The following is a 23,968-nucleotide window of genomic DNA, read 5'->3' on the forward strand; positions in this document are numbered from 1 at the left end:
CCCCCCCCCCCCCCCTTCCCACCCCCGGGGCTTGTGGGTAAAGTCCTGTGGACCTGGGCGGGAGCCTGGCCCCAAGGAAGGTAGGTTCTGGGAGTCCCCTGGGCCGCCTCAGAAATGACCTTGCCCAAGCCTCGTGCTCCCCCACGCAGAGGGCGCGGGCCGCGGCCAGAAGAGCAAGGATGGGCGGGGGGCGGCAAGGCGGCGCAGGCCCGTGGTGCTGGTGCAGGGGCTGGTTCGCAGCCTCGAGGCGTCCTCATCGCCCCCCCCCCCCCCAGCACAAAGCCTGAGGCCTCTTGCTGGGTCTCAGAGCTCAAAGTGACCGGTCTGGCCGCAGGGTGCGCCTGGTCCGCCCGGGAGAGGGGGTGAGGTCGCTGTGGCCGAGAAAGGGGTTGGCCGCAGCCACCGGAGGGGGTGGCAGGAGGAGAAGGCGCCCCAGCTGCCCAGAAGGCTGGGTTGTGCGTGCCAGTGGGCGGCCCGGGCAGCAAGGTGGGTGCGGTGGAGGGGCGCAGCGGACGGTCCCAGAGCTGGAGAGGGCGGGCGTCGGCGTCAGGGCGCATTGGCCACCGCAGGTCCCTGGGCCGGAAGAAGGGTGAGAGATGGGCGGTGGCTGGCAGATTGGGGGGCGGCGGGGGGCCGCCCTGCGGCTGAGGGCTCTACCTGCCGGCAGGAACAGGCCGATGTGCGCGGAGGGGCCATCCTCCTGTATGGAGACGTGCTCCACAGCGGCGGCAAGAAGTACCAGCAGGCACTCAAGAATCACGCTTTCCAGGCCCTGGTGCCACTGCTTTTCCACCTGGCCGACTCCTGCCCCAACGTGGTCATGGTGAGTGGCCCCCCCGCCTTGCAGGCGACAGGCACAGGGAAGGAGAGGGCCCGTCCGAGGTGGCGCGGCCCTCACCTCTAGGTTCTCCCCCCAGTCTAGGAGCCCGCGAAGCACCCCCCACCCGACACACACACACACACACACACACACACACACACACACGCAGTCAGCCTCAGGAGCCTGGAGTTTGGGGCCCTTCTCGCTCCCCGCTCTCCCCAGGGCCTAGTGCAGACCGTGCCCCCCTCAAGGGCACTGCCCCCAGGGAGGCACCTGTCTGACTCCCACAGAGGACCCATAGGGTGGCCCTGGAGCTCCCAGCCATTTCAAGGCCCCAGGTTTCCCAGATCATCCGTTTGAGCGGCCCCTCTGGTCTCGGGGAATGCCCCTTCCGCCCTCTACACTGGGAACGCCTGCTTCTCGCCTGAGACCCCATCCAAGTGCCCCCCTCCCCCACTCAGGGAAGCTTTCCTGGCCTCCACCCCTCAGCAGCGTTCTGCTGGCCCTGGGTCCCCATCCCTGGGTCTCAGCTCTCACTGTGGTCACCTAACAGCTTGGCTCAGCCAAGTAGGCCCTGCCTGCTGCCCTCTTGATCGTGGCCACCTCCTTCTCTCCAGCCCCTCCTGGGGCCCTTGGGAAACTGCCTGAATTCCTGCTTCCTTCTCACAAAGGGACTTCCTTCAGTCCCAGGGCTTCTCTCTGCCCCTGCCCCAGACCCACCAGACCCAGGAGCCCTCCGGACCCATCACTGGTGGTGTGATGGGCTGGGAACCCCTCAAGCCTGGGAGAGGGTCCGCATCAGGTCTGGGTCTGCACAGCCAGCCAGCAGCCCGGAGCCTGGCACAGGGCAGCTGCTGAGTGAATGTGCAGCTAAATGAAGGGGTGAACGGAAGGGTGGATGGGAGACCAGTAGAAGGCAGGGGTGTCGCCAGGTGGGGGGGGGGGCTAGAGGGGTGCAGCTGGAAGTTCAGAGGAGAGTGTCAAAGAAACCAGGAGAGGCTGCCTGGGGGAGGCCGGCCTACTCAGTCTCACAAGCTGTAGTCTTAGGATAAGTGGCCCAGAGGCCAGGGGCCTCTGAGTGAGGGGGGTGGTGCATTCTGTGAGCTAATGGGAACACAGGAAGTTGAGGGCAGGCCTGGGCCTGGGGTTGGGTCAGAGGGTCCTCCTGTGATCAGGGTCTCGTCCTAGATGCTGAAAAACAGGTGCTCCCCCCCTCCGGAGCACAGTCTCCTGGGGACAGAGGCGTGGTCGACTCAGGAGGAGGTTGAGGGCTTTGGAGTGAAAACCAGGTGGGCCGATCCCCCCTCAACTCAGCAAGGGAGGGAGAGGTCAGCTCGGGGACCGGCCCGTCTCGGCTCAGGTCACCGCCACCAAGTGCCGCGGACAGGGCGGCTGGGTCGAGGGTGTGGCAGGCTGGTCCCCTCCGGCCTTTCTCCTGGGCACATGGATGGCGTCTTCTCCCCGTGTCCTCACGTGGTCGTCCCCCTGTCTGCGTGTCCAGATTCCCCTCCTGGTAAGGACACCAGACAGCTTGCCCTAGGGCCACCCAGGGACCTGATTACCTCACCTCTGTTGAGACCGTGTCTCTGGACAGTCACAGCCTGAGGTCCTGGGGGTGATTTCCGCTCATTGTGGGTGGTACAGGGACCCTTTAAAGGAGTTCTGAGACTAGAGGCGGGGCTGTTGGGTACTGGTGAGTGAGGGACCGGCCTTCCTCCCCTGGGTGCCTGTCCCCCGGCCCTTGAGAGACTCCCTCATCAGGAAGGAAGCCTGGGTGGCCAGGGTGACCACTGGCCTCTCGAGTTTTTGTGTGAATTAGAGCACGGCACCCACGGGGCTTGGGGGGTGAAGACACTACGGCGGGGCACCCTGTGCCCCCTCCGGGGTGTGAGCAGGCTACACGGCCCTGGCGCGGCTGTGAGCGGCGTCCTTGCCGGGCCGGGGCCCTCGGTGCCTCCGGGCCACTTGTCCTGCGGTCTCTGCCCGGGAGGGTGTGGATGCGGAGGGAGGTGACCCGTCTGTCTTTGCGTGGCGCCCACAGAAAACAAAGCTGACCTTCCTGCGGTGTGCCATCCTGCTGAAATGGGAGTTCCGGAAGGAGCTGTTTGGGAAGCTGGCATGGGGTCGTGGCCTCAGCGCCGAGAACGACGTTTTCATCTACACGGTAAGGTGTCAGCACCCTCCCGGATGAGGGGCAGGGAGGCCGGGGAGGTGGACGGGGGCCGTGCGTAGTGAGGGTCCTCACCCCCAGCACCCAGAGGGGGACGGGCTTGATATAGGAACCCTCTTGGGTGGCATCTGACTCGGTCCTGCGGGTGTTGGTTAGAGGCCCGCTCCGTGCTGGGCTGGCCCCTTCAGCCTCCCTCAGTGGGCCCCCTCTGTCAGTAACCGAGCTGGGGGCCTCCAGGGCCACGTGGGGACCACCCCACCTGGACGGGGAAGCCCTACCTGGAGGCAGTTCCCATGGCCGCTGCGGAGGGGCCTTTGGGGAGCGTAGCGCCCACTGATGTCCCAGTGCAGACATGGGGAGGGCCCCGTAGCTCTGGGAACCCGGGAGTGGCCACACCGGGACCCCACGGACGTTCTTGGGCCCACACGCCTTGCTGAGGATTCGTGTGAGGAGACGCGTGTGCGTGGGGCGGGTGAGCAAGAAACCACAGCTCTGATTTCTGGTGGTCCGTTTATTTCTGAGTCCAGACCCTCAGAGCCCGGCTGGGACCCCTCCCCAGCGCTCAGGGACCGCGGTCCCCATCCCGGGCTTTTCTCCAGCTGGTGGCAGGCAGGCTGGCGCCCCGGGCCACACTGATCTGGTCGAGGTGGGCGGGGCTTGGGGGGGGGCGGGGCTTGGGGGTCCCCGCCGCGGCTGGGAGACGGCAGTCGTTTCCTGAGAAGCAGGGAAGGCTACGGTCTGGGGATGAAGGTGCCCGGAGAAAGGGAGCGGGGCTTCTCAGGGTCCGGAGGGCAGTGACTTCGGTAGGCGCCACCTTGCTGGGGAGCCGGCGGGGCCTCCGTGCCGAGCGCTTCGCCCGCCGCGTGCCAGTGGTGTTTTTTGTGCGAACGAGGAATTCTCCGCAGGCTCCAGGCGTGGGTCCTTGGCCAGTTGTTTGTACCGTAATTGCTGTTGCCCAGTCTGTGACTTCTTGCACTTTGCTTACTGTGTCTCTGCTGGTGCGGAAGTTTCCTGGCCGGACGTGTTACTTTCCCACGGTCTGTGCTCGGGTCTGAGGAGAAGCCCCTCCCCGCCCTGGAGCCTCACTGGTGCCCGGAGGGGCGCGGTGTGGCTGTGACCTTCCACCAGCTGCAATGCCCAGCTCCCTGCCCGCGGGAAACTGCGTGCAGCGCTTCTGGGCACTAGGCTGTCCCTCGTGGTTGATGACGGTGACGCGTCACCCGAGGCACAGGCCGCGGGCGCCCGCGGGGCTGCCGCACTTGACCCTCGTGGCTGTGATCGGGGCTCAGCATCTGTGTCCCTAGGATGCGTTCAGGAGACAGACGTCACAGCGATTTGAGCAGGGGAGGTTAACGTGAGGGGTGGTTAACCAACCGCTGCAGGGCCTGGGGGCTGCGGGGGGCTGGCCGGTTTGCGGGGGAGCCAACTCTGAAGGCCGCGGGACCGCAGGGACGGCGCGTGGACGGGAGTACGTGATGTCGCATGTCCCAGCGTAGTGGAGGAGAGCCCCTGCCCCAGGCCAGGAGGACCCCCATCCCCAGAGCCGAGGGCATGGCTACGCCCCTGCGTGGCAGAGAAGCTGGTGTGGCACAGAGCCGAGCCCGCCGAGATGCCGGGACAGGTGCCACACGGGGAGGGGGTCACGGGAGACCGGCTGTGAAACGGCCCGGGGGGTGGGGGAGGAGTCCCGGGGGTGCCCGTGGGATCGAGGGCGGGAGCCCCTCCTGTGTCCCCACGCTGCCCCCGTGCCCTCGCGCCAGCTGGCGAGGGTGACACTGGGGCCCAGGTCCGCTTTTTTTTTTTCAACGTTTTTTTTTTTTTTTTTTTTTTTGGGACAGAGAGAGACAGAGCATGAACGGGGGAGGGGCAGAGAGAGAAGGAGACACAGAATCGGAAACAGGCTCCAGGCTCCGAGCCATCAGCCCAGAGCCTGACGCGGGGCTCGAACTCACAGACTGCGAGATCGTGACCTGGCTGAAGTCGGACGCTTAACCGCCAGGTCCGCTTTTACAGAGTGCACAGCAGGGGTGAATTTGGAGCTGGGAGGGGAGAGAACGCTCCAGTGGGCGCCAGGGCCTCCGCCTGGGGTGTGTGGCCCGGGCTGGGCTTCCTGCTCTTGTCATTTTGGGTTGCGGGTCTCTCTCTGTGTACGTCTGTCAGAGACCTTTGTGGCGCCGCAGGGCGGATGTTACAGTGACATCCCGTCTCTGAGGTGTCGTGGGTGCGGGCGGCCCGAGTCCGGCCCCAGGGCCTCGTGCGGCTCCAGGCCGTGGCTGAGGCTTTTCAAGGAACTCGTCTTTTCTCTTGCTCCTAAATCAGGCCCGGGGTGGGGGAGGGAGAGACTCCCTTTTGGTGTCCCTGTGCCTTCCCTTGGGGTCCTTCTGGTCTGGTTCCCGAGGTGCGTGGGCGATGTCAGGTCCCCCCCTGCCTCTGGCATCCTGGGCGTGAGGTTGGTCTTTCCTTCCACGGAGACATCTCGGGCGCCCGGACTCGATGCCCACCTCAGCCCGTGTGCAGGGACAGCGAGGCCACCTGTCACGTGCTTGTGGTTCCGGTCTTGTCCTGCCCGCTTTTGCCCTTGGGGACTTGTGTTTAGCTGGTTGCTGAGGAGAGCGCGTCGAGAGGTCCGTGCTTGCCACCGGTGTCTCAGTACCTAGTTGACCGATCTGACCACTTTATTTTTTTTAACGTTTACTTAATTTTGGGAGAGAGAGAGTGCGATCAGGGGAGGGGCAGAGAGACAGGGAGACAGAATCGGAAGCAGGCTCCCGGCTCCCGGCTCCCGGCTGTCAGCACAGAGCCCGACGCGGGGCTCGAACTCAAGAACGGTGGGATCATTACCTGAGCTGAAGTCAGACGTTTCACCGACCGGGCCACCCGGGTTCCCCTGATTTTACCAATTTCTTAAACACTCCGTCTGTTAGAGTATGAGACCGTCAACGTTATTGAGTTACACTCACAGGTTTAACCAAGTACGTTTCCCTCAAACATTTATTTTTCTGTGGGTTTCAGACCCATTGAAATGGCTCCGAGCCCCCACTAGCAGCCCCGCTGTGACAGGGGTCCCGGGGACGGCTCAGGCGCCGGGGGAGCCCGGAGACCGTGGGCACGTGCGTCCTCCCCGCCTTCCGTTCTGGGCCCCCCTCCCGCTCTTCTCACGTGGACTTTCCTGGCTTTGCACATTTTTCCCATTTTCCCACCTTCCAGGAGTTGGAGTTTTAGGAAGCAGTTGCCGCCTCGGCTGGCAGGGGCTCAGGACGCCCTAGTCGGGCAGCGCGGCTGGGCTTGCTGGTGGCAGGGGCTCCTCCCGCAGTGACTGTCCTCTGCCCCGGCCTGCTGCCTTTGGGCCGCTCGCTGCCCCGTATGGTTTCCTTTCCACGTGGCAGCTTGGTTCCCGGAAGCCTCACGTGCAGTCGCTCACGGCTGGCGCTCCTTCCCGTCATCCCGATACTTCCAGTCCGTCAGCTTTGCTAGGAGCCCCTTCTTCTGGAATTTTCTAAGAGTTGAGACGTGTGGATTAGGGCTTCTCCAGTCCCGATGCTCCCAGCCCTCCCCGGGGACGTCTTCGTGCCCCATTGTGGGGTGTGCCATTGAGCCCTGCCCCCCCCCACCCCCCCCCCGGCTGACCTCGGCCACCGGTCGCCTTGAGCCCCAGGCCCCCTGGGCCACGTGGGCCACGTGATGTGCTCATAGCTCTGCCTTCCCTCCGTCCTGATTCCCCGTATGGGCCCAGGCTCACGGCCAGGCCTTCTTTTCAGCAATCGCAGAGAAAAGAAACAAAACGCCGGTATTTAAGTGCTCCCTCGCTTTTCAACACCGAAGTTAAATCTATTATAGTTTCCTTTCTTTTACAGAAACCTCCTTCCTGTTTTCTTTTTGCTGACTCGTGCCTCTGGAGTAGTGCCGCGAGTTGATGGCCTGCTGGGTCCCCCAAGGCCCCCGTGCCACGGTTCCGCGAGCCTCAACCACAGACGTTGCTGTCTCCTGGCTCTGCAAGCCAGCGGCCTGTGGCACGGTGCTGGCCAGGCCACGGCCCCTCCCAGGCCCCTCTCCCGGGCCCCGCGCTGCCCTGGCTTCGAGTGTCACTGCGCCCGAGGTGCTCTCTCTGCACGCTGGCGCCTCCCCTCCTAAGGCATCACCTGTAACACGTCAGGGCCACTGGGGGACCCCATTTCACCGCATTGCCTCCAGAGGCCCCATCTCTGAGTGTTGTCCCATCCTGAGGTCTGGGGCGTTAGGAATCAACATATCTTTTTTGGGAGAGCCGGTCCCTCAGCTCACGAAGGACCCTGCTCCTTCCAGGGAGGCACCGTTACCGCTGCTGGTGTCATTGCTTTTATTGTTCAGACTGTCACACCTGGCCTGTCTTGAACTTGAATCCTGTTTCCTGTGAGCTCTGTCCCTGGACTCTCTGTCCATAGGCATCCTTGTTTCTGACAGCATTAGAATGTTCCAGGCCCTTCCTAGTGCCTGTTCTCTCCAGGGATCAGCCTCCTCCAGGAAGTCCTGGTGTCTGAGTGGAAAAGGGTGTGAGAGCCCAGAGTGCGTCTCAGGGGGCTCGGAGCTCTGGAGGTGGTCCCAGAACGGGCACAGAGCAGGAAGGCGGTTGTCTTTTTAAGGTCACGAGCTGACGGCCAAAACCCCAGAATGTGGGTTTGCGACAAGAAGGCACAGGCGATCACGGTGGTTGGGGATGGCGGGGGTGAGGGGCTGGGACCTCAGGCCGCCCGGTGCCTGAACCTGGACCTCCCACCTGCAGTGTTGGTCTGACGTTTGTGGAGGGAAGCTGGTGTGGGCGGAAACGCAGCTCCGAGGGTCAGCCCGGCCAGGGCGCAGCCAGAGAGAGGACGGCCAGGCCGGGCAGGGGTGACCTGAAGCGGGCGCCCCTCGGGGGAGCACGGCCTGGCGCCACAGTGGCCAAGGGTCCCTGCGGGAAGTGGGGGCACCAGAGTGGCCTGGGGGCTGAGGCGAGGGGGCCGGCGTTCTTGTCATGCAGGTGGCAGAAAAGCCGGTTCCAGCAGGCTTAGACGGTAAAATAAACCGGTTTATAATCCTGCAAAGGCCCAGAGGGTGCTGCCACAAAGCAGCTTGGGCCAGCAGTGGAGACGAGCAGCCCGGGCTGCGTCCGTCCCCTGCCCCACGTCCTTAGATTGGTCTTATCCTCGGTCCAGGGGCCGTCCCGTCCTGAGCCCGCTGTCCCCTCCTAGAGCAGCCGCACACCCCGCGTGTCCACAGCACAAGCCCAGGGGAGCGAGCGAGGGCGGCAAGAGAGGCTGGGCTCCAGTCCTGGTGCAGAAGAGCCCAGCAGACCTCCCTGCCTCCTCTTGGCTCTGACTGGCCCTGGGTCTGTTGCTGAAGCTGGGGAGGGTGGGGGGTGGGAGGGGCCGGGGAGGCCTCCCGGAGGACGTGCCGGGGAGAGGTGACAGAGTGCAGGGTCCCAGGTGCCTTGACACAGGCCCCAGCGCGAGGTGGGATGGGGGGGCGTCATGGGTCTTGGGACTGCAGGGCTGGCCGGGGGCCTCGGGCGGAGCGGCGTTACAGGGAGCCGGGGGGCCCGTCTCTTCCCCCTCCCCAGGTGGAGAGCAACCTTGGCAACTACCACCAGTTTCTCATGCAGGCGTTGACTTACCTGAGCAGCCCCAACAGGAACCTGAAGCAGGCGGCCATGAAGTTCATCGGTGGGTGCTGGCCCCTGGCCTTGTGCTCCGCCCACCGTGCCCACCCAGCCCCCACCACTCAGAGCCCAGAGCTGCCCCCGGGAGGGCCGGGCTCCCGTGTCCGGGGGTCGGTGGGCCGGTCTCCTGTCGGGGCCAAGCTGGCCTCCCCCAGGGGCCAGGGAGGCGCCCGGGCCCACCGCCCTCCGTCCCTGGTGCAGGGGGAATGCTGCAGGACTACTTTCCCGACCTCTGCATCTGTCTGAGGAAGGCCGACGTGAGGACCCTCAGGAAACGTGAGCCCTGGCCCAGCACAGCGGCCTCTTTGTTCCCCAGCTCTTCAGAAGGCCCCTTAGCCGGCCTGTCCCCAGAACAGGGCATCGTCTCCTCCTTGAGACTCGGTTCCAGGACAGGGCTGTGCCCCCCTCCCCACATACACCCCACGGGGCTCCCGGGACGGCTGTGCACCTCCCCCTGGACCCTCCTCCTTCAGCTCCCGCAGCAGACTGCCCCCCGCCCCCCCCTGCCCCGGGGGGGGGGGGGGGGCCGTGTGTCAGACCCAGGGGGTCTCTGTGCAGACTTGGAGATCCTGAAGCAGGACCCGGACTCCATGAGCCACAGATTCTACAGCAGCTTCCTGGAGGACATCTGGGAGCTGTCCCAGTACGTGACCCACTGAACCGTGGCTCGATGTCGTGCTGGTTCCCGGCGTGTGTTTGACGTTCTCTATTAAATGTGACAGAGTTCCCTTTGGCCTCCCTGGGCTCTCCCTGCCTTGCGCCCCCCTCAGTAGGGCTGGGTGGCCTCCCCTCCAGACGCAGACGCTCAGGATGTGGGGTCCTCAGCAGCTCTGCTGGTACTCGGCCCGGAGCCCTGGGGGTCAGCCTTGACACCTCTCCCAGCCCTCCCCAGGTCCGGCGATCCCCAGCATCTAGAATCTTCCCGCTGCCCTGCCGTGGTCCAAGCCCCCCCAGCCTCCCCTCCTGCACCACGCGTGGCCCCGAGACCCTCGGGGCCCTGTGTCCACCTTCCTGTGCTGCCCTGTTGGTGCCTGGTCTCGCTGGCCTCCCTGCCTGCCCCGCCCCCTCTCCCTAGCCCAAGTGGGCAGGGCAAAGCCTTCCCTCCTGCTCCGGGCCGCGGCGAGGGGCCCTTCAGTTGTGTCCGACGGCCCCCTTGCCCACTGTGGCTGTTCTGGGGATGGCATGTGGGCACGTGGTAATCGCCTGGTAAACGTGAGTCAAACCAGTGAGTTAAGACCATGCCTGGGACACAGCTCGCGTCCTCCCGGGGTGCCCCTGGCCCTCGCGTCCTTCCAGGGTGCCACTGGCCCTCGGAGGGAAGTGCAGATGCACCCCAACAGCTGTCTGGGGGCCCAGGGACCACCCCGAGACTCCGCCTCCAGCCAGGGAAGTGAGGGGAGCTTTGTGGAGAGGGCCAGCTGGAGGCCAGCCTGGAGGACGTGACCAGGGAGCGGTCAGGGGCGAAAGGCACCGAGTGGGAGCCCGTCTCGGCAGAGGGTGCCGTGTGAGCCAAGGCAGGGGCCTGCGCTCTGCCAGCCGCAGGCACGGGGCGGCGGGCTGGGCAGCTGCAGATGCCTTCGGGTCTGGGTCTGCGTGTGCCAGAGCCGGGGAGCCCATGGCGGTGTTTGGTGGGAGAGAAGTGTGGCCTTTCCCGGCAGCCGGACACGGCCCGGCTCCTGCCGTCCGAGCGCCGCGTGGTGGTGGCGCTAGGTGGCCAGGGCGGGGAGGCCGGGCGGGGAGCACCACAGGGCGTGTGCCCCCTGGAGGAGGGCCTGGGGCGGGGGACGGTCTGAGCTGGGGGGGGGCGCTGGGGTCTGGGGAGGAGAGGCAGGCTGGCTGTGAACGAGAAGCCCCGCTTGTCGTGGTTCCCCTGAGGAGGGTGTCCCGGCAAAGAGTACTTAGGATACACGGCAGCTGGCGGGGGGAGGGGTGGGGGAGAGGACGGGCAGCGAGGCGTCGCAAGGGCCTGGAGCAGAGTGTGCCTCCAGAGAGGGCGTGGGGACCGCGGAAGGAATCCGTGTCTTGCTCCAGAGCACTTTGGGGTCAGCCGTGGGGACACGAGCCGGAGCAGAAGTTTCCGACGCCTGCGGCGTGCAGACTAGGTGTTCCAAAGTGGCCTCCCGCGAAAATACAAGTAGACCTTGGTTGGCTACATTACAATAAATGTACTTTCGGATGGATTGCTGACTCTCGAGAACAGTGAGGGAAACCTCCAAAAGCTTAAAAACAAAAAGCAAAAAAAATGGAAGTAGCCGAAAGCCAGCCAATGACGGGAATGGTGGGTGGAAAGACACTGAGGACTGGGGGCTCCGGGGTGGGGCCAGGGCCTGGCTCCCCAAGTGAGGGAGGAGGGAGCGGGGGCCCGATGCGCGCAGCCTGGGCTCTAGGGGTGGCGGGGGGGGGGGGGGGGGGGGCCGCGTTGCCCACCGGTTCCAAGCAGCGGTGAGCAGGAAGCTGCCTGGCAGGACGGAGCTCCACCTCCCGGGCTCAGCGCACAGACGCCTGAGTGGAGCCGCTCGGGCTCCGGCCAGAAGGTCGCAGACGGGAGGAAAGCAGCCCGTGAGCGAGGACAGGAAGCCCTGTGGTTTCAGGCCCCTGGGGACTGCAGATGTTCCCAGGACGAGGAACCGCGATGAACAAATGCGGTTCGCAAAATGATCACATAGGAAATTTTTAAAGGGACAAAAGGCAACCATACGATGACCAAAGAGAGAGAATTATCAAAAATAGCCAAGCAGATTTGGAAAAGAATCAGAACCTGAGGTAGGGAAAATGCAGTCCCTGAATTAGAGTCTCAGGGGCCAGAGGTTCTCCCTGTGAATTAATGACTGGAGGCTGCATGGAAAACGAATTCCCAGATTCCCCAGGAAAACGATTCCCCAGATTTGAGGGGAGACCTGTGTCCACCGTGGTAGGAAGCGCAGCACCTACTAAGCGCAGTGAGATACCCCAGGACACAGACCGCACAGAACACTAAAGAAAGCGATCTCGCCCGCGGGTGCAGAGTCCCTGGGGCCGACGGCGGTGCCTGGGGCAGCGGCAGAGGACAAGGCTCAGTGACCGTCCGCCTGGAGCTGTAACCCCAGGACGGCCGGGCTGCAAGCGTGGAGGTGAGGTGCAGAAAGACCGGATGCGCTAGGCGCCCGCCTGCACGAGTCGCCAGCTCCCCGGCCCAGGTCAGCCTGTAGGAGCCAGGGAGACACGGAACTGAGCAAGACGTCCTGAGCGCAGAGGAACCAGAGAGCTGTGTCAGCAGCGTGGTTAGCTGGCAAAATGGAGTCCGAGACGCAAAAACTGTTCTAATGGGCAAAACCGGATGTGGGTACCAGTAAAGGGAGGGGGCACACGAGCTGTACCCGTCATAAATACGTAAGCACCAAACGCTCGGCCTCGAGATAGACAAGCCGCCGCTGCTAGGCTCTTACCAAATGCAAGACATCCTGTAAAGTCATGGCAGTAAATTTAGGAACCGGGAAGAGCAAAAAATAAAATAAGAGTGTGTTTTGGCTGAAGAACAGATCCACAGAGCAGCAGACATCTCGTGGACAGATTCGTGTTCACACGCACCGTAGTCAGCTTCCGGGAAAGACCGCAGAACGAGTCAATAGGGAAAGGGTGGGTTATTTCAGTGGTCACGTCGGGAGTAACCGTTTCGCTGGGTGGACCAAAAGTAAGCTGGTCCCCGACCAACGCCACGCAGGAGGCGGCTCCAGAGTGAAACGTGCAAGGACAGGCTTGGCAGTTAACAGAATAAAATATGGACAACGAAGGGCCTCAAAAACAAGCTTCGGAAGAATAAACCGTAAGGCAAAAACGGGTGTATGCGATTCCACCAACACGAGCCCGAAAGACCCGATAACTACAGCTGCAGAAAGAGAGAAGGCCGTCACTGCGACGCTGGGGCGGCGTTCCCCACAGCGGCACCGCAGCCGGGCCTGTGCGGCGACAGACGGCGCAGCTAAAGAGCAGACACCGGTGACAGCACGAAGAAACCTGCGGCGGCGGGAGCCGACATCTGGGGCAGGCAGAGCGGTCGATGAGGAGGCAGTCCCACAGAAAACTTGTCCCAGGTATGAGCAGGCGAGTCACATGGGAGGGGCCCCCAAAGCCAACAGGCATCCACTCGGAAAGGTGCAGAAACTCATTAACGATTTGGGAAGGCGCACGGTCCACAAATGATGCTTCACTTTATGCCTTTTTGGGTGACAACAGCTAGGGAGTCGGCCGATGCCCGGTGCTGGCGAGAACTTGCGGTTATGAGGGGCCTGGCACATTCTGACGGCCTCACACCGGGCTAAGAATGCACCTACCCGGTAAGCCGGCAGTCCACACCTGCATTGACGAAGGAGAGCGATTCTCGGGGTGCCTGGGGAGCTCAGCCAGTTAAGCGTCCGACATCAGCTCAGGTCACGATCTCGCAGTTTGTGAGCTTGAGCCCCGTGTCGGGCAATCCTCATACAAAAGGGGGCCTGTGGGGGGACATACACCATCGTGGTGCTTGTGACGACAGTTTGAAAAGTGGACAGATGAAGTACCGGGAACGTAGGCCACGGGGAGCCACGGAACGGTGGGAAGTTCGGTTCTCGGCAGGGTGGGAGCCCGCACGCTCCACATGGCCTCTGGTGAACGTGGCTGAAACTCGCGGGCGCCGTGCACGGAGGGCTCTCTGAGGGCTTCGTAAATAGCAGCACGTGGAGTGTAGACCTCAGAGCACCACTGAGCTGGCGGTATGTTCCCTGTTTTTCCCCTGGTACTTCCTGGACTGCACTCAGCCAGCCCCAAGCCTGGGTGTGTGCAGCAGGTGTAGACAGAAGGAGCTTCGAGAGAAGGCCCCCTGTTCTGCGCAGGGAGCCGGAAGAGGGGGGTCCTAACGTGACAGGGAAAGGAGAGGCCGTGCCCTTGTTTTCCTGTTTGCTTTCTGTGTCTGCCCCAGTCCCCAGCAACTCTGAAAAGGAGGCGGTACAGACACCTGAACCCAAGGGGGTTGCGGGGAGGGGGTTGCTTTTTTGTGTCTCTCCTTCTGTGGTCTTGGCTGGGGAGACAGAACCAGTTAGAGCAGGTGCACCGCTGAGGGGCGAGCTAAAGTCCCAACTCTCTAGCCAGAAGGCTAGAGTGGGGGTGGGGGCCCCCTGAGAGCCAAGAAGTATTGGGAAGTTCCACGAGGAGGGGTCTGGGGGAGCGACCACATGAAGTCATGCGCGTACCCTGGGCTCACCGTGCTCTGGGCCAACCAGAAACAGCATATAGAGGTTTTTAGAGCTGATCTAAAGGGCAGACCTGCCCAGGTCCCGGGCTTGCCCCGTGCACAAACAAAGCAGGTCTCAAGAGATTGGGGAACGATGTGAAAACCCACCTGGTCTTAGGACCACAGCTCATGGAAAGTGGGGCTGGCAGCAGGAACCTAGCCTATCTGATTGCCTGCAAAAACATCCCCTCCCCCAAATCAATATTCCTCTCAGAATTCAAGTAGGACCGGGCGTCACAACCAAATAAATACCACAGTGTCCGGGATGCGATCCAAAATTGCTTCCATGTGACAGGACAGGAATATCTCAAGTGCAAGGGCAAAGGCATTCAATAGATACCAACTAAGAGATAACACGTGTTGAAATTATCAAAGACCTTGAATCAACGACTTAACCAAGCCCTAAAGAGCTCGTACAATAAATGGAAAATTAGAACGTCTCAACAGAGAAACAGGAGACAGAAAAAGAATGAAATGTCAAGGCAGTGTGGTTTTGGCACGAGAAGACACGCGGTGGTCAGTGGAACAGAATAGACCCCTCCCCTCCCCCCCAATTACAGCCAGCTGATGTCTGGCAAAGAGAAAAAGTCCATTCAGTGGGGGAAATGATAGTCTTTCCAACAAGTATGCTGGAATAATTGGACCTCCACGTTGAAAAAAGAAGAGAATCCAGACGGAGCCCACACGCCGGTCACAGACGTGAATTCCAGTGGATCTGAGCGCGAAACGTAAAATACAGATCTGTAAAACCTCTAGAAGGTCCCACAGGAGAAAACCTGCATGGCGTCGTTGTGTGACCGTGAGTTTGTAGATTTAACACCGAAAGCACGATCCACAAGGGAGAAGAGTGGATGTTAGACTTCTTAACAACTTGTGTTTTGCCACGGCTTCCTCTGGAAGGATAGGAGCCCGCAGGCTGACGGGGGACGGCCGCCCACGAGACACAGCCCCGAGCCCCGCAGGAGAGCAGCCGGCGCCCCGTCCCCCTGCGCGTGCGGGTGTGGGTGTCTCCCGGCAGCCGGCGCACCCTTGACCGCGGGGCTGGCTCTGCACGTGTGTGCGTTTGCCCACACTCCTCAAGCACTTGAGGTGGGTGGGGCTTAACTGTACATAATGTGTGCCCCAGGAAAGTGGGGGTAAAGCATGGAAAGTTCCGGCAGGCACATCGGCGTCAGCATGCACGGAGTGTGTCGTTATATGTAGCTTCATCTAGGGTGTACGTCGGGCAGTATTTTTTTTATTAAATCATGTGAAGAAAAAGGAAAAAAAAAGAAAAATAACGGATCAAGTACACACATAGCAACCCAGATCTTTTAAAAAAATTTTTTTTAAAAAGTGCTTAGTGGTTGGGGGTGCCCGGGTGGCTCGGTTGGTTAAGTGTCCAACTTCCACTCAGATCATGATCTCACAGGTTTGTGAGTTCTGTGCTGACAGCTCGGACCCTGGAGCCTGCTTCAGATTCTGTGTCTCCCTCTCTCTCTCTGCCCCTCCCTTGCTCATGCTCTCTCTCTTTCCCTCTGCCTCTCAGAAATGAATAAACATTAAACGAAAATTTTAAAAAAATGCTTAGTGGAAACAAGTCAAAACAGAATGAGGTATATAATATAATTTAAATAAATTTAAAATCCGTACACTTTGATAACTGTCTCACAGTTTATTTTTATTTTAGACAGCGTGCGAGACGGTGGCAGGGGTGGGGCAGGGCAGAGGGAGAATCCCAAGCAGCCTCCATGGTCAGCACGGAGCCCGATGCAGGACTCAGTCCCACGACCCTGGGATCATGACCTGAGCCGAGATCAAGAGTCAGACGCTCAACCGGCAGAGCGACCCAGGCGCCCCTGTCTCACGGTTTTGTAAGACGTTAACGTTAGAGGAAGCTTGTGAGGGGTATACAGAGCCTCGGTACTATTTTCGTAACTCTTCTGTATGCCTAAAATTAGTTCCAAAAGTTAAAAAAACCTTTTTCCTTTTTTTTTTTTCCTGAGAGCAATTACAAAGGAAATAGACACATTAACTAAACTAGAGTAGTTGTTTATGGGTTGGGGAGGGTTATGGGGAGAAAAGGGATAAATAAACACCCAAGACCGGGACTGCAGGGGGCAGTGGTGACCACACGGCAGGGGCAGTGGGCCGGTGGGCCCGGAGTGGGGGCAGCTCAGTCTTCTGCTTGTGCAAAGAGAGACCATTACCATGGACAGGCTGCAAGGACTTTGGAAGAATATGCTCAAGAGGGAAGGCATGAAATTTAAGGGGACTTGACGTAACATTGTGATTTGTAACAAGCATCATTAGGTCTCGGGCCTCCTTTCTGAGACGGCGGCTCCTAAAACCCAGGGGTTCATAAGTGAAGAAACCCCCTGAAAGGTATCTTTTGTTGTGTAAATGAGACGACCTTTGGGCCTCACCTCAAGATGGCGGGGGGGGGGGGGGGGGGGGGGGGACCCACGGTGGGATTAGACGTTTGGAATTTTCAGTCTCACCCCTGACATCTGGGGAGAGGGGAAGGGCTGGCAGTTGAATCGATCACCAATAGCCAGTGAGCTCATCGGTCATGCCTACGTAACGAAGCCCCATTAATGCCCCCCAAGGAAGGGGTTCAGGAAGCGTCCTGGTCGGTGAACACTGGTGACACGGGGAGGATGGCTGTGCCCCTTCCCCACACCTCGCCCTGCGCACCACTTCTGTCCGACTGTTCTGAGTTACATCCTTGTACAACGGACCAGTGATCGAATGAGTACAGTGTTTGAGTTCCGGGAGCCGCTCTAACAAGTTAACCAAACCCGTGGCGGGGGTCGTGGGGACCTGCCGCGTAGGCTGGTTGGTCAGAAGCAGTGGCGACAAGCTGGGCTCGCAGCTGGAGCCTCAAGTGGGGGCGGCCTTGTGGGACGGAGCCCTCGGCCTGGGGGCGCTGCAGCCGCGTGCGGGTCGTGTCGGAGTTGAGTTGAATTGTAGGACACCTGCTGGTGTGTGGAGCGTTGCTTGTTGGTGGGACCTCCCCCCTCCAACACCGCCAACACGCACACCCACAGATCGGAATTGGGCACAGAGCCCAACTGAGTGGTGAGCAAAGTAACCGTGAAACACATAAGTAAGTACAACCAAATATTGTCTACTTTTTAAAAATAATATCTCGGTTATGCAGTTTCAAAAATACAGAGCTAAAATAGTAGACCACGTAAGTCCAAAGAGAATGATTAAAATGTGCTGAGGTCCTTGTATTGTTTGAAAAGGATTTACTATTTTGATACATTTCAGACCTTATAAAGTTAAACAACTGGTAAAATGTCAAAGGTAAGCTGAAAAGGAGTAGAAAGAATCTATGGTTTCTGGACCAAATACAAGGTAAAAGTGGGTTAAAAATAGGTATTTAAAAAGTGCAATTGTTTCAATAGCCAAGAAAGAGGATTTTTATTTTTTTTAATGTTTACTTAGTTTTGAGAGAGTGAGAGAGAGACAGACAGAGACAGACCATGAGCAGGGGAGGGGTGACGAGAGGGGGAAACACAGAATCCGAAGCAGGCTCCAAGCTCCGAGCTGTCAGCACAGAGCCTGACGTGGGGCTCGAACCCACAAACTGCAAGGTCATGACCTGAGCCAAAGTCGGCTGCTCAACCGACTAAGCCCCCAGGCGCCCCAAGAAAGATGATTTTGTTTTTTTAAGAAAGCGGATTTTTAAAGTGCCAAAACCAGTTCAAAAACAGAGATTCTCTGGTTGGATTTTAAATACTATTTAACAAAAGATAGGGTATTTACATTAATATCCAACACAAGGGACTGTAAGTCAAAGGATAAAAACATTATTATGTAGAGCGGTGGTCCCTTCAAAAGAATAAAAGATTTGATTTGCTGGGAAGATGTGACAGTTCTAAACTGTGTTTAGACGTATAAACAAGGCAAACTTTGGTAGAACTACAAAAAACTCTATCCTGGTGGGGATTTTCAACATACCTTTTTTAACATTGGCAGGTCACAGAGAAAGAAAACCATTGGCTGCATGGAAGACGAGCACTGAGACTCACAGGCTTTGCACTTTACAACCATATTAACTATTGTGTGCTTAGCAGTTAGAAAATACACCGGGAGTATTTTTTTTTTTTTTTAATGGGTACCTGCTATGCGACAAAGCAGGTCTCCTACGGACTAGCTCCTATGCTGGCATTATAGCTAGCATAGCTCCTGTGCTCCTATGACAGCATTATAATTAAAATGGAAATCACAAAAAAGCAGATTTAAAAATTTCCATGATTCAGGACTTTAAAGCACATGAAATATCAAAGAAAGTAACCATTAACACAACGATAATGGAAAAAGGTGGAGCCAAAGCAACACCTTGAGGGAAATTTGTAGCCTAAAGGCTTACATCAGATGCATATCGAAGGCTAAAAGTTTGATGTGATAAGCATCCAGCTTAAGGAATTAGTTTTGTTCACAGTAAACCCGAGAAGAAAGGAGATAAAGATAAGAGCAGGAATTAATGAAAGAAAATGAATACAGCAGGCCCACAGAGCTAAACATTTGTTCTTTGCAACAGCTGATAAGATGGCACGCAAGAGAGAAGAGAAGGCACGATTCAAACAAAGGCCAGATGAAAAGGGGACCCAGCTACAGACACATTAGAAACCAAAAAAGGCGATGAGACTATTAGGAGCCATTTCATTCCAATACATTTGGAGACTTAAGTTGAAACGGACGGATTTCTAAAAATATATGGCGTCCTAGAAGTGACTCAAGAAGTAGAAAGCCTGAATGGTTGTGTAATTAAATGCAGTGAGAAGGCCTAATTAGGGGAGCCGTGGAGGCGTGTGGCGAGAGGGGAGTCCCTGATTTAAGGGGCCCCGGAAGGAGGGAGGGACAGGGGGCGGGGCGGGAGTCTCACGGTGGGGGAGGGGCGGGTGTCTCTGCCCGGCGTTCCCGGGGAAGGCAGGGGTAGATGGGTGCAGAGAGGAGGGCACGTCGCCCTCCTGCCCGAGACAGCATCAGGGCCTGGCAGGTGTGCAGCCCGGTAGGCGCTTTAAAGTAGGCCAGGCCACGGCAACGAGTACATGGGCGTCACGTCTTGCTTTGCTTTAAGTTATGCAACGGAAATGATTCCTTTTCTTCCTGACGATCGATCCTCGGCTCTCACAAACCTAGGGGGCCAGTGTGACCTCTCTTAAGCCCACAGCGACCGTAGCCTGAGCGCCTGGTTTCAGAGCTCACCACGGACGCGCCTCTGCAGCCTCGGGCAAGGCGCTCACCCTCTCTGTGCCTCCGTTGCTCTTCTGCGAGGGGGGATGGGAATAGTAGCACCTGCCCCACGGGGGTCTGCCCTTCCCCGATGCCAGCAGCTTGATGCGTCGTTCTGTGATGCTCTGGTCCTCCCTGAGGTCCACCTGCTCTGTGAGGCTCCGGCAGGAGCCCCCTCTCCTGCCGCCCCTGCAAGCCCCGCGGCTCCCCGCCCTGGCGGTATGCTTCCGCTCCTCAGCCTGGCCCTCGGCCTGGCCTCCACCGTCCCCTCTCCCTATCCTGCCCACTTGGCTTACTCCACTGCCCACCCCCCCACACACACACCTTGCCATATCCCGGGGCGTGGGTGAAAGTGGTCTGCACACCCTCCCCAGTGTGGTTCAGGGGGGGCTCCTTCCCCGGCGGCCCTCCCCGCTGTCAGAGGACAAGATCTCATGTGCATGCCGGAGGGAGGGGGGACCGGACCCCCACACCAAAACCTGAGGCAAGACGCGCGGTGGCTCTAGAGAGACAGGGAGCCACGGGTGGGGTGGGGGCGGGTGGCTCCATCAAGGTGAGGCCAGGAGAGGACATGGCAGCCATGGGCAGAGACTGCGGGGGGCAGGATGGTGGGGGGCGGGGGGAGCTTCCAGTGCGACCCAGGCAGCGGTGCAGGCCTCAGCCGTGTGACCCTGGCCACACCTGCCCCCTAGTGACTTGTTGGTGTCCCGGGGGAGGCCAGAGTCCATTGTGGCCCCTGGGATTCCCCAGGGGTAGGGCCTGAGAGCAGAGTGTCCCTCCCCAGCAGAGAGGCCCCTGCCCGGCTCTCAAGCCGTCTGCAGCCTCCAGCCTGGGGTCTGTCTGCCTCCCCGGGTGCCCACCTCCCACCCCGATGACCTCCAGGCTCAGCCTAGCTCCCCACCCTCCTCCCCACCGCCAGAAGCCTTGGGGGATGGTGTCCCTGCTCTGGCTCTCAGGGCACCGTCACCGGGGCGTGTCCCCTCCTCTCCTCCACCGCAACTCCATCCCCCCTCTTTCCTGTCTTGGCCCCCCTCGCCGCTCCCCCCCCCCATCCATCTGGAAGGTTAAGTCCCTTTTAGAGGGACCGGGCTGGAGCCTGTCAGCTGCCTCCCCTCTGAGGATCCGGGAACCCTGAGCCTGGAAAGGACAGGAGAGGACAGGTGGGGCACAGGCTGGTGAAGGAGGCACACCAGCGAGGGGACAGGCTCCCTGAGGTCACAGGCAGCCGAAGTGTCCCGGAACCAGGCCACTGCACCCACCGCTGCCTCCCCGTGATGGAGAGAGAGAGGGGTGCCACTGGTGGGGGTGCTGCCTCCTGCCTCCTCCCGACTCCCCTTCCTGGGCAGGATCCATATGGTGTTCCCAGAGAGCCATATTGAGTCCAGCAACACCTCCTCTGCCTTCCTGGGACAGCTGGGGACGCCTGCGCCCTGCAACTGGCCCAAGCAGGGCTCTAGGCTGCCCCCCGCCACCGTCTCCAGTCGGGGTACCCGCTGGCTGGGACGCCAAGGGGAGAGCCGGCTGACAGCCCACCCTACCTTCCTCAGGGGGCCCTGCACTGCCGTCTTCGGAGATTTGGGGGAGGGGTCTGAATGTGATTGTCCTAAGATCCCACGCACGTAAAGGGAAGTTTCTGGATGAGCAAATCTTCGATTCCGTGATTGTGACTGCTCAGACCCCAGTACTCTTTGTCCAAGGAGCTGTGGTCTACAGGGGGCCCCAGGACCCCTGCCCCGTGCCCTGACCGCTCTGGGGGGAGACCCCTGGGGCCCCGGGCTGAGGGCTGGCTGCGGTGGGAGGGAAAGTTCTGGAGCAGCACAGCTGGGAGGCTGACGTGAGCAGTGACTGTCTCAGGGCTTCCGGCTCTGCCAGATCCTTATTTGGAGGTGGTTCCGCCGGAGTGACTGGCACATTCCCGAGCTATTCAGAGACACCCTTCCCCTCCTGGTTATTTTTAGGCCCTAAGACAAGTACTGGGGGAGCCCGCTGCTCCCCACCTCAAGAGGTTACAGGGCCACAGACTGCTGGCCTTGGAAGGGATCTGTCACCCGATCCTGCTGCCACAGTGCCAGAGGGGAAACCGAGGCCCAGAGGGGCGGGGCTCGTCCAAGGTCAAGGCCTTCTGCCCCTAGCCGGCCCACCTTTGGGCCCCTCTGTGGACCGTTCTGAGCAGACCTGGCCAGGACCGTGGGACACCCCCGTGCGGAGAGGTGCACCAGGTGGGGACCCCCACTCCACAGGAGGTCTGGGAACTCCCTTGGTCACTGGCAGTAGTGGGCACACTAGTGACACAGGCAGAGGCCCGTGTGACCCCTCCCGGCCCTGACCGGTGTGCCAGCCCTTCCGTCCAGGGCCCCGGCATCCTCCCCAGGGGGCGGACACTCCTCAGGATGAGCCCAGACACCTGCCGGGGTCTGGGGGGGCGGTAGCAAGGGACCCCAGATTTTACATCTGTCAGAAAGGGCTGCCGGTAACCTCTCAGGGCAGTAGGATGGCCACCAGGGGTGGGTGACGGTTTCTGGACTTTTGAGGTGGGACACCAGCTGCCTTGTCACCCCAGGGGAGCCACACAGGTCCCGTGTTGCCCAGACATAGCCTGGAGGCTCCAGGAGGAACTGGGGGTGGGTGGAGCAGGCCCAGGAAGGGCACTCCCCGCTGGTGGAAGGTTCTGGAACAGTCCCGGGGCATGAGGCCCACCGTGGATTTGCTCCTCTGTGGAGGCAAAAGCCCTTGTCGGGTGCGGGGCCAGGGGAGGTGACGGGAGCCTGGAGGCGGGCCCTTCATCTTGGCTGAGGCCAGGAGGGGCCGGAGGGTGTTGCGCGGCGGCCGGCACGGCAGTGGGAGGCTGGCCTGGAAGAGGGCCTTCCAGATAGTGGGGGGCTCGGTGCTGGTGGGGGCCAGCTGGGGGCTGGGCCCGGGGGTGGTTGTGAAGGCTTTTCCAGGGAGGGTCTCCCCCTGCCCAGGGGCAGGGCGTCTCCACTGGGCGAGCAGGGACTGCTTGGCCTTCCCTCCGGGCTCGGCCCGGCCCTGCTGGCCTTGGTGACAGGAGGACGTCGGGTGAGGAGGACCTGGGTGTCAGGAGTGTGTGGCCTGGAGGAGGCTGCCTCCAGTTTGCCCTCCCCCCCTTCCCCCCGGGGGACTCAGGCTCTGGTCTTTGTCCTCGGGCAGCCTCCTTCCTACCCTTCTGTCCCTCCATCTGCCAGATGCCCCCGTCCCCCCACCCCCACCCCGGCACCACCACCAGCCACACGGATCATCGCCACCGTCAGAGCCACCGCCAGCACCGCCAGAGGAGCTCTGGCCGCACGTGCTCCCGCCCCTGAGGGTGACCACCGCCATCCTGGGCGCCTCCCCTAGGCCACGATGCACTGCCGGTGGCAGGCAAAAGGGGGCAGCGGAGGCATTCTCTGAGCGCCCGTGGCGGGATGGCACTTGGACAGAGGCGCCCGGACAGTGAAGAAAACATCTCTCTGGTGGCCCGACCACCTCTGGAAAGGAGTGGCTTCTGGCAGTGGGAACAGCACGGGGCGCCTCCCGGCTGCCACTGGGTGACCTCCCCACAGGGATGAGGGCTGGGAGAGTTGGGGTCCCGGCACCCGGACCCCTCCCCGGTCCCTGAGGCAAGAGCGCAGGAGCTGCGGCAGGCCCCCCACGGAAGGTGACGGAGGCAGACCCACGCAAGGCCCAGGGGTTTCCATGAGTCTGGGGGGGGCAGGGGGGAACTTCCCCGGCGGGCTTCCTGCACCGAGGCCTGGAGAGAGGACAGCCATTTCTGCGACCAGTCACCGTGCCAGGTGGCCATGCAGCACGGAACAGCCGTGAACGTGGGGCCCGGGGCAGAACAGGGAACGGGGCTTCTCCTGGAAGGACACAGCCTTCCTGGAGGGAGCCGGGACGGGGGGACCTGGGTCCGCTGACCCTGAGCCCCCGGGTTACTGCCATCGCATGCAGGGAGCGTGTGGCTCGGGTCCATCTTGGTTTGCTGTTTTTCCCAGCTTTTCTGTTGCACAAGCGAGCAGCACAGGGGAGGGCAGGTCACCGGCCGGACCCTGCCCGGGTCACACCACGAGGGCAGTGGTAAACCCTGTGCTCCGTGCGCTGTCCCCCAGGAGCGTGGCGGGGGGCTCAGGGCTTTCTGCACCAGGACCCCCTTCCTGGGGGCGCTCCGGCTTCCTTCTGGGGAAGGATGAGAAGGCAGCCAGTGGCCGCCCTCGTCCGAACTGCCCCCCCCCCCCCCGCCCCAGGCCAGATGCGCTCGGAGTTGGAGGCTTCTCTGTGTCGGGAGAGCCTGGGCGCACCCAGTGTTCGAAAAAAACTTAAGCCTCAGCCGGGGGAGGTTTGGCTGCCACATCGCACCCACAAGAGTTGGCTTTTTGAAGTGTCCAGACCGTGGCTGAGAGGCTGGTTCCCGGGGACGTGCGGGCCCGTGCCAGGGCGCTTGTGGCCACGCATTCCCCAGCCCCTCACAGCCATGCCTGGTCACCACCGGTCCCTCTCCCTCCTCAGCCACTTGTGGCCGTGATCCGAGGGGGTCGTGACAAGTGGTGGGTGGGGTGCCGTGAGACCCGTGCCAGGCAGCTCCCCCACTTTTCGGGGGGGGGTTGGCATTTTTTCATCTTGAATGACGCGGTTGGGGGGCCATAATCCGGGGCGCTGGGACCCGCAAACAGACCACTTGCACACCCCTTGTTTGGGCCAGTGGTCACTGTCTGCCGCCTCCCGGGGTCCAGCGGGGTCTGGGGGTCTGCCCCCAGGGTGGGAAGCGCAGCCTGGTGGGGGGAGCCTGGCTCACCGCCCCTCCCAGCCTCGCACCTGCCAGCCTGGCTCCCAGTG

At 60.9% G+C, this 23,968-nt stretch overlaps 1 protein-coding gene across 6 annotated transcripts in view; it reads left to right on the forward strand.

Moving 5' to 3' along the window:
• LOC125924363 (maestro heat-like repeat family member 5) overlaps positions 1-23,547 on the forward strand; it is a 45,431-nt gene extending 21,884 nt beyond the window's left edge. For 3 of the 6 annotated variants that reach the window (XM_049632846.1, XM_049632848.1, XM_049632850.1), the window contains 5 exons: positions 668-823; positions 2,862-2,984; positions 8,566-8,668; positions 8,866-8,940; positions 9,223-9,392. In XM_049632846.1, coding sequence (XP_049488803.1) covers positions 668-823; positions 2,862-2,984; positions 8,566-8,668; positions 8,866-8,940; positions 9,223-9,323 — 558 coding nt within the window. In that variant the 3' untranslated portion in view covers positions 9,324-9,392. Of the gene's footprint in view, positions 1-667; positions 824-2,008; positions 2,110-2,861; positions 2,985-8,565; positions 8,669-8,865; positions 8,941-9,222; positions 9,393-23,533 lie in introns of those variants that run through there. The other 3 variants (XM_049632847.1, XM_049632849.1, XM_049632851.1) reach the window with 3 other exon arrangements.
• The last annotated feature ends 421 nt before the right edge of the window (positions 23,548-23,968 follow it).

This window comes from Panthera uncia, chromosome F2, assembly GCF_023721935.1.
Source record: "Panthera uncia isolate 11264 chromosome F2, Puncia_PCG_1.0, whole genome shotgun sequence".
Classification (NCBI taxonomy): Eukaryota; Metazoa; Chordata; class Mammalia; order Carnivora; family Felidae; genus Panthera; species Panthera uncia.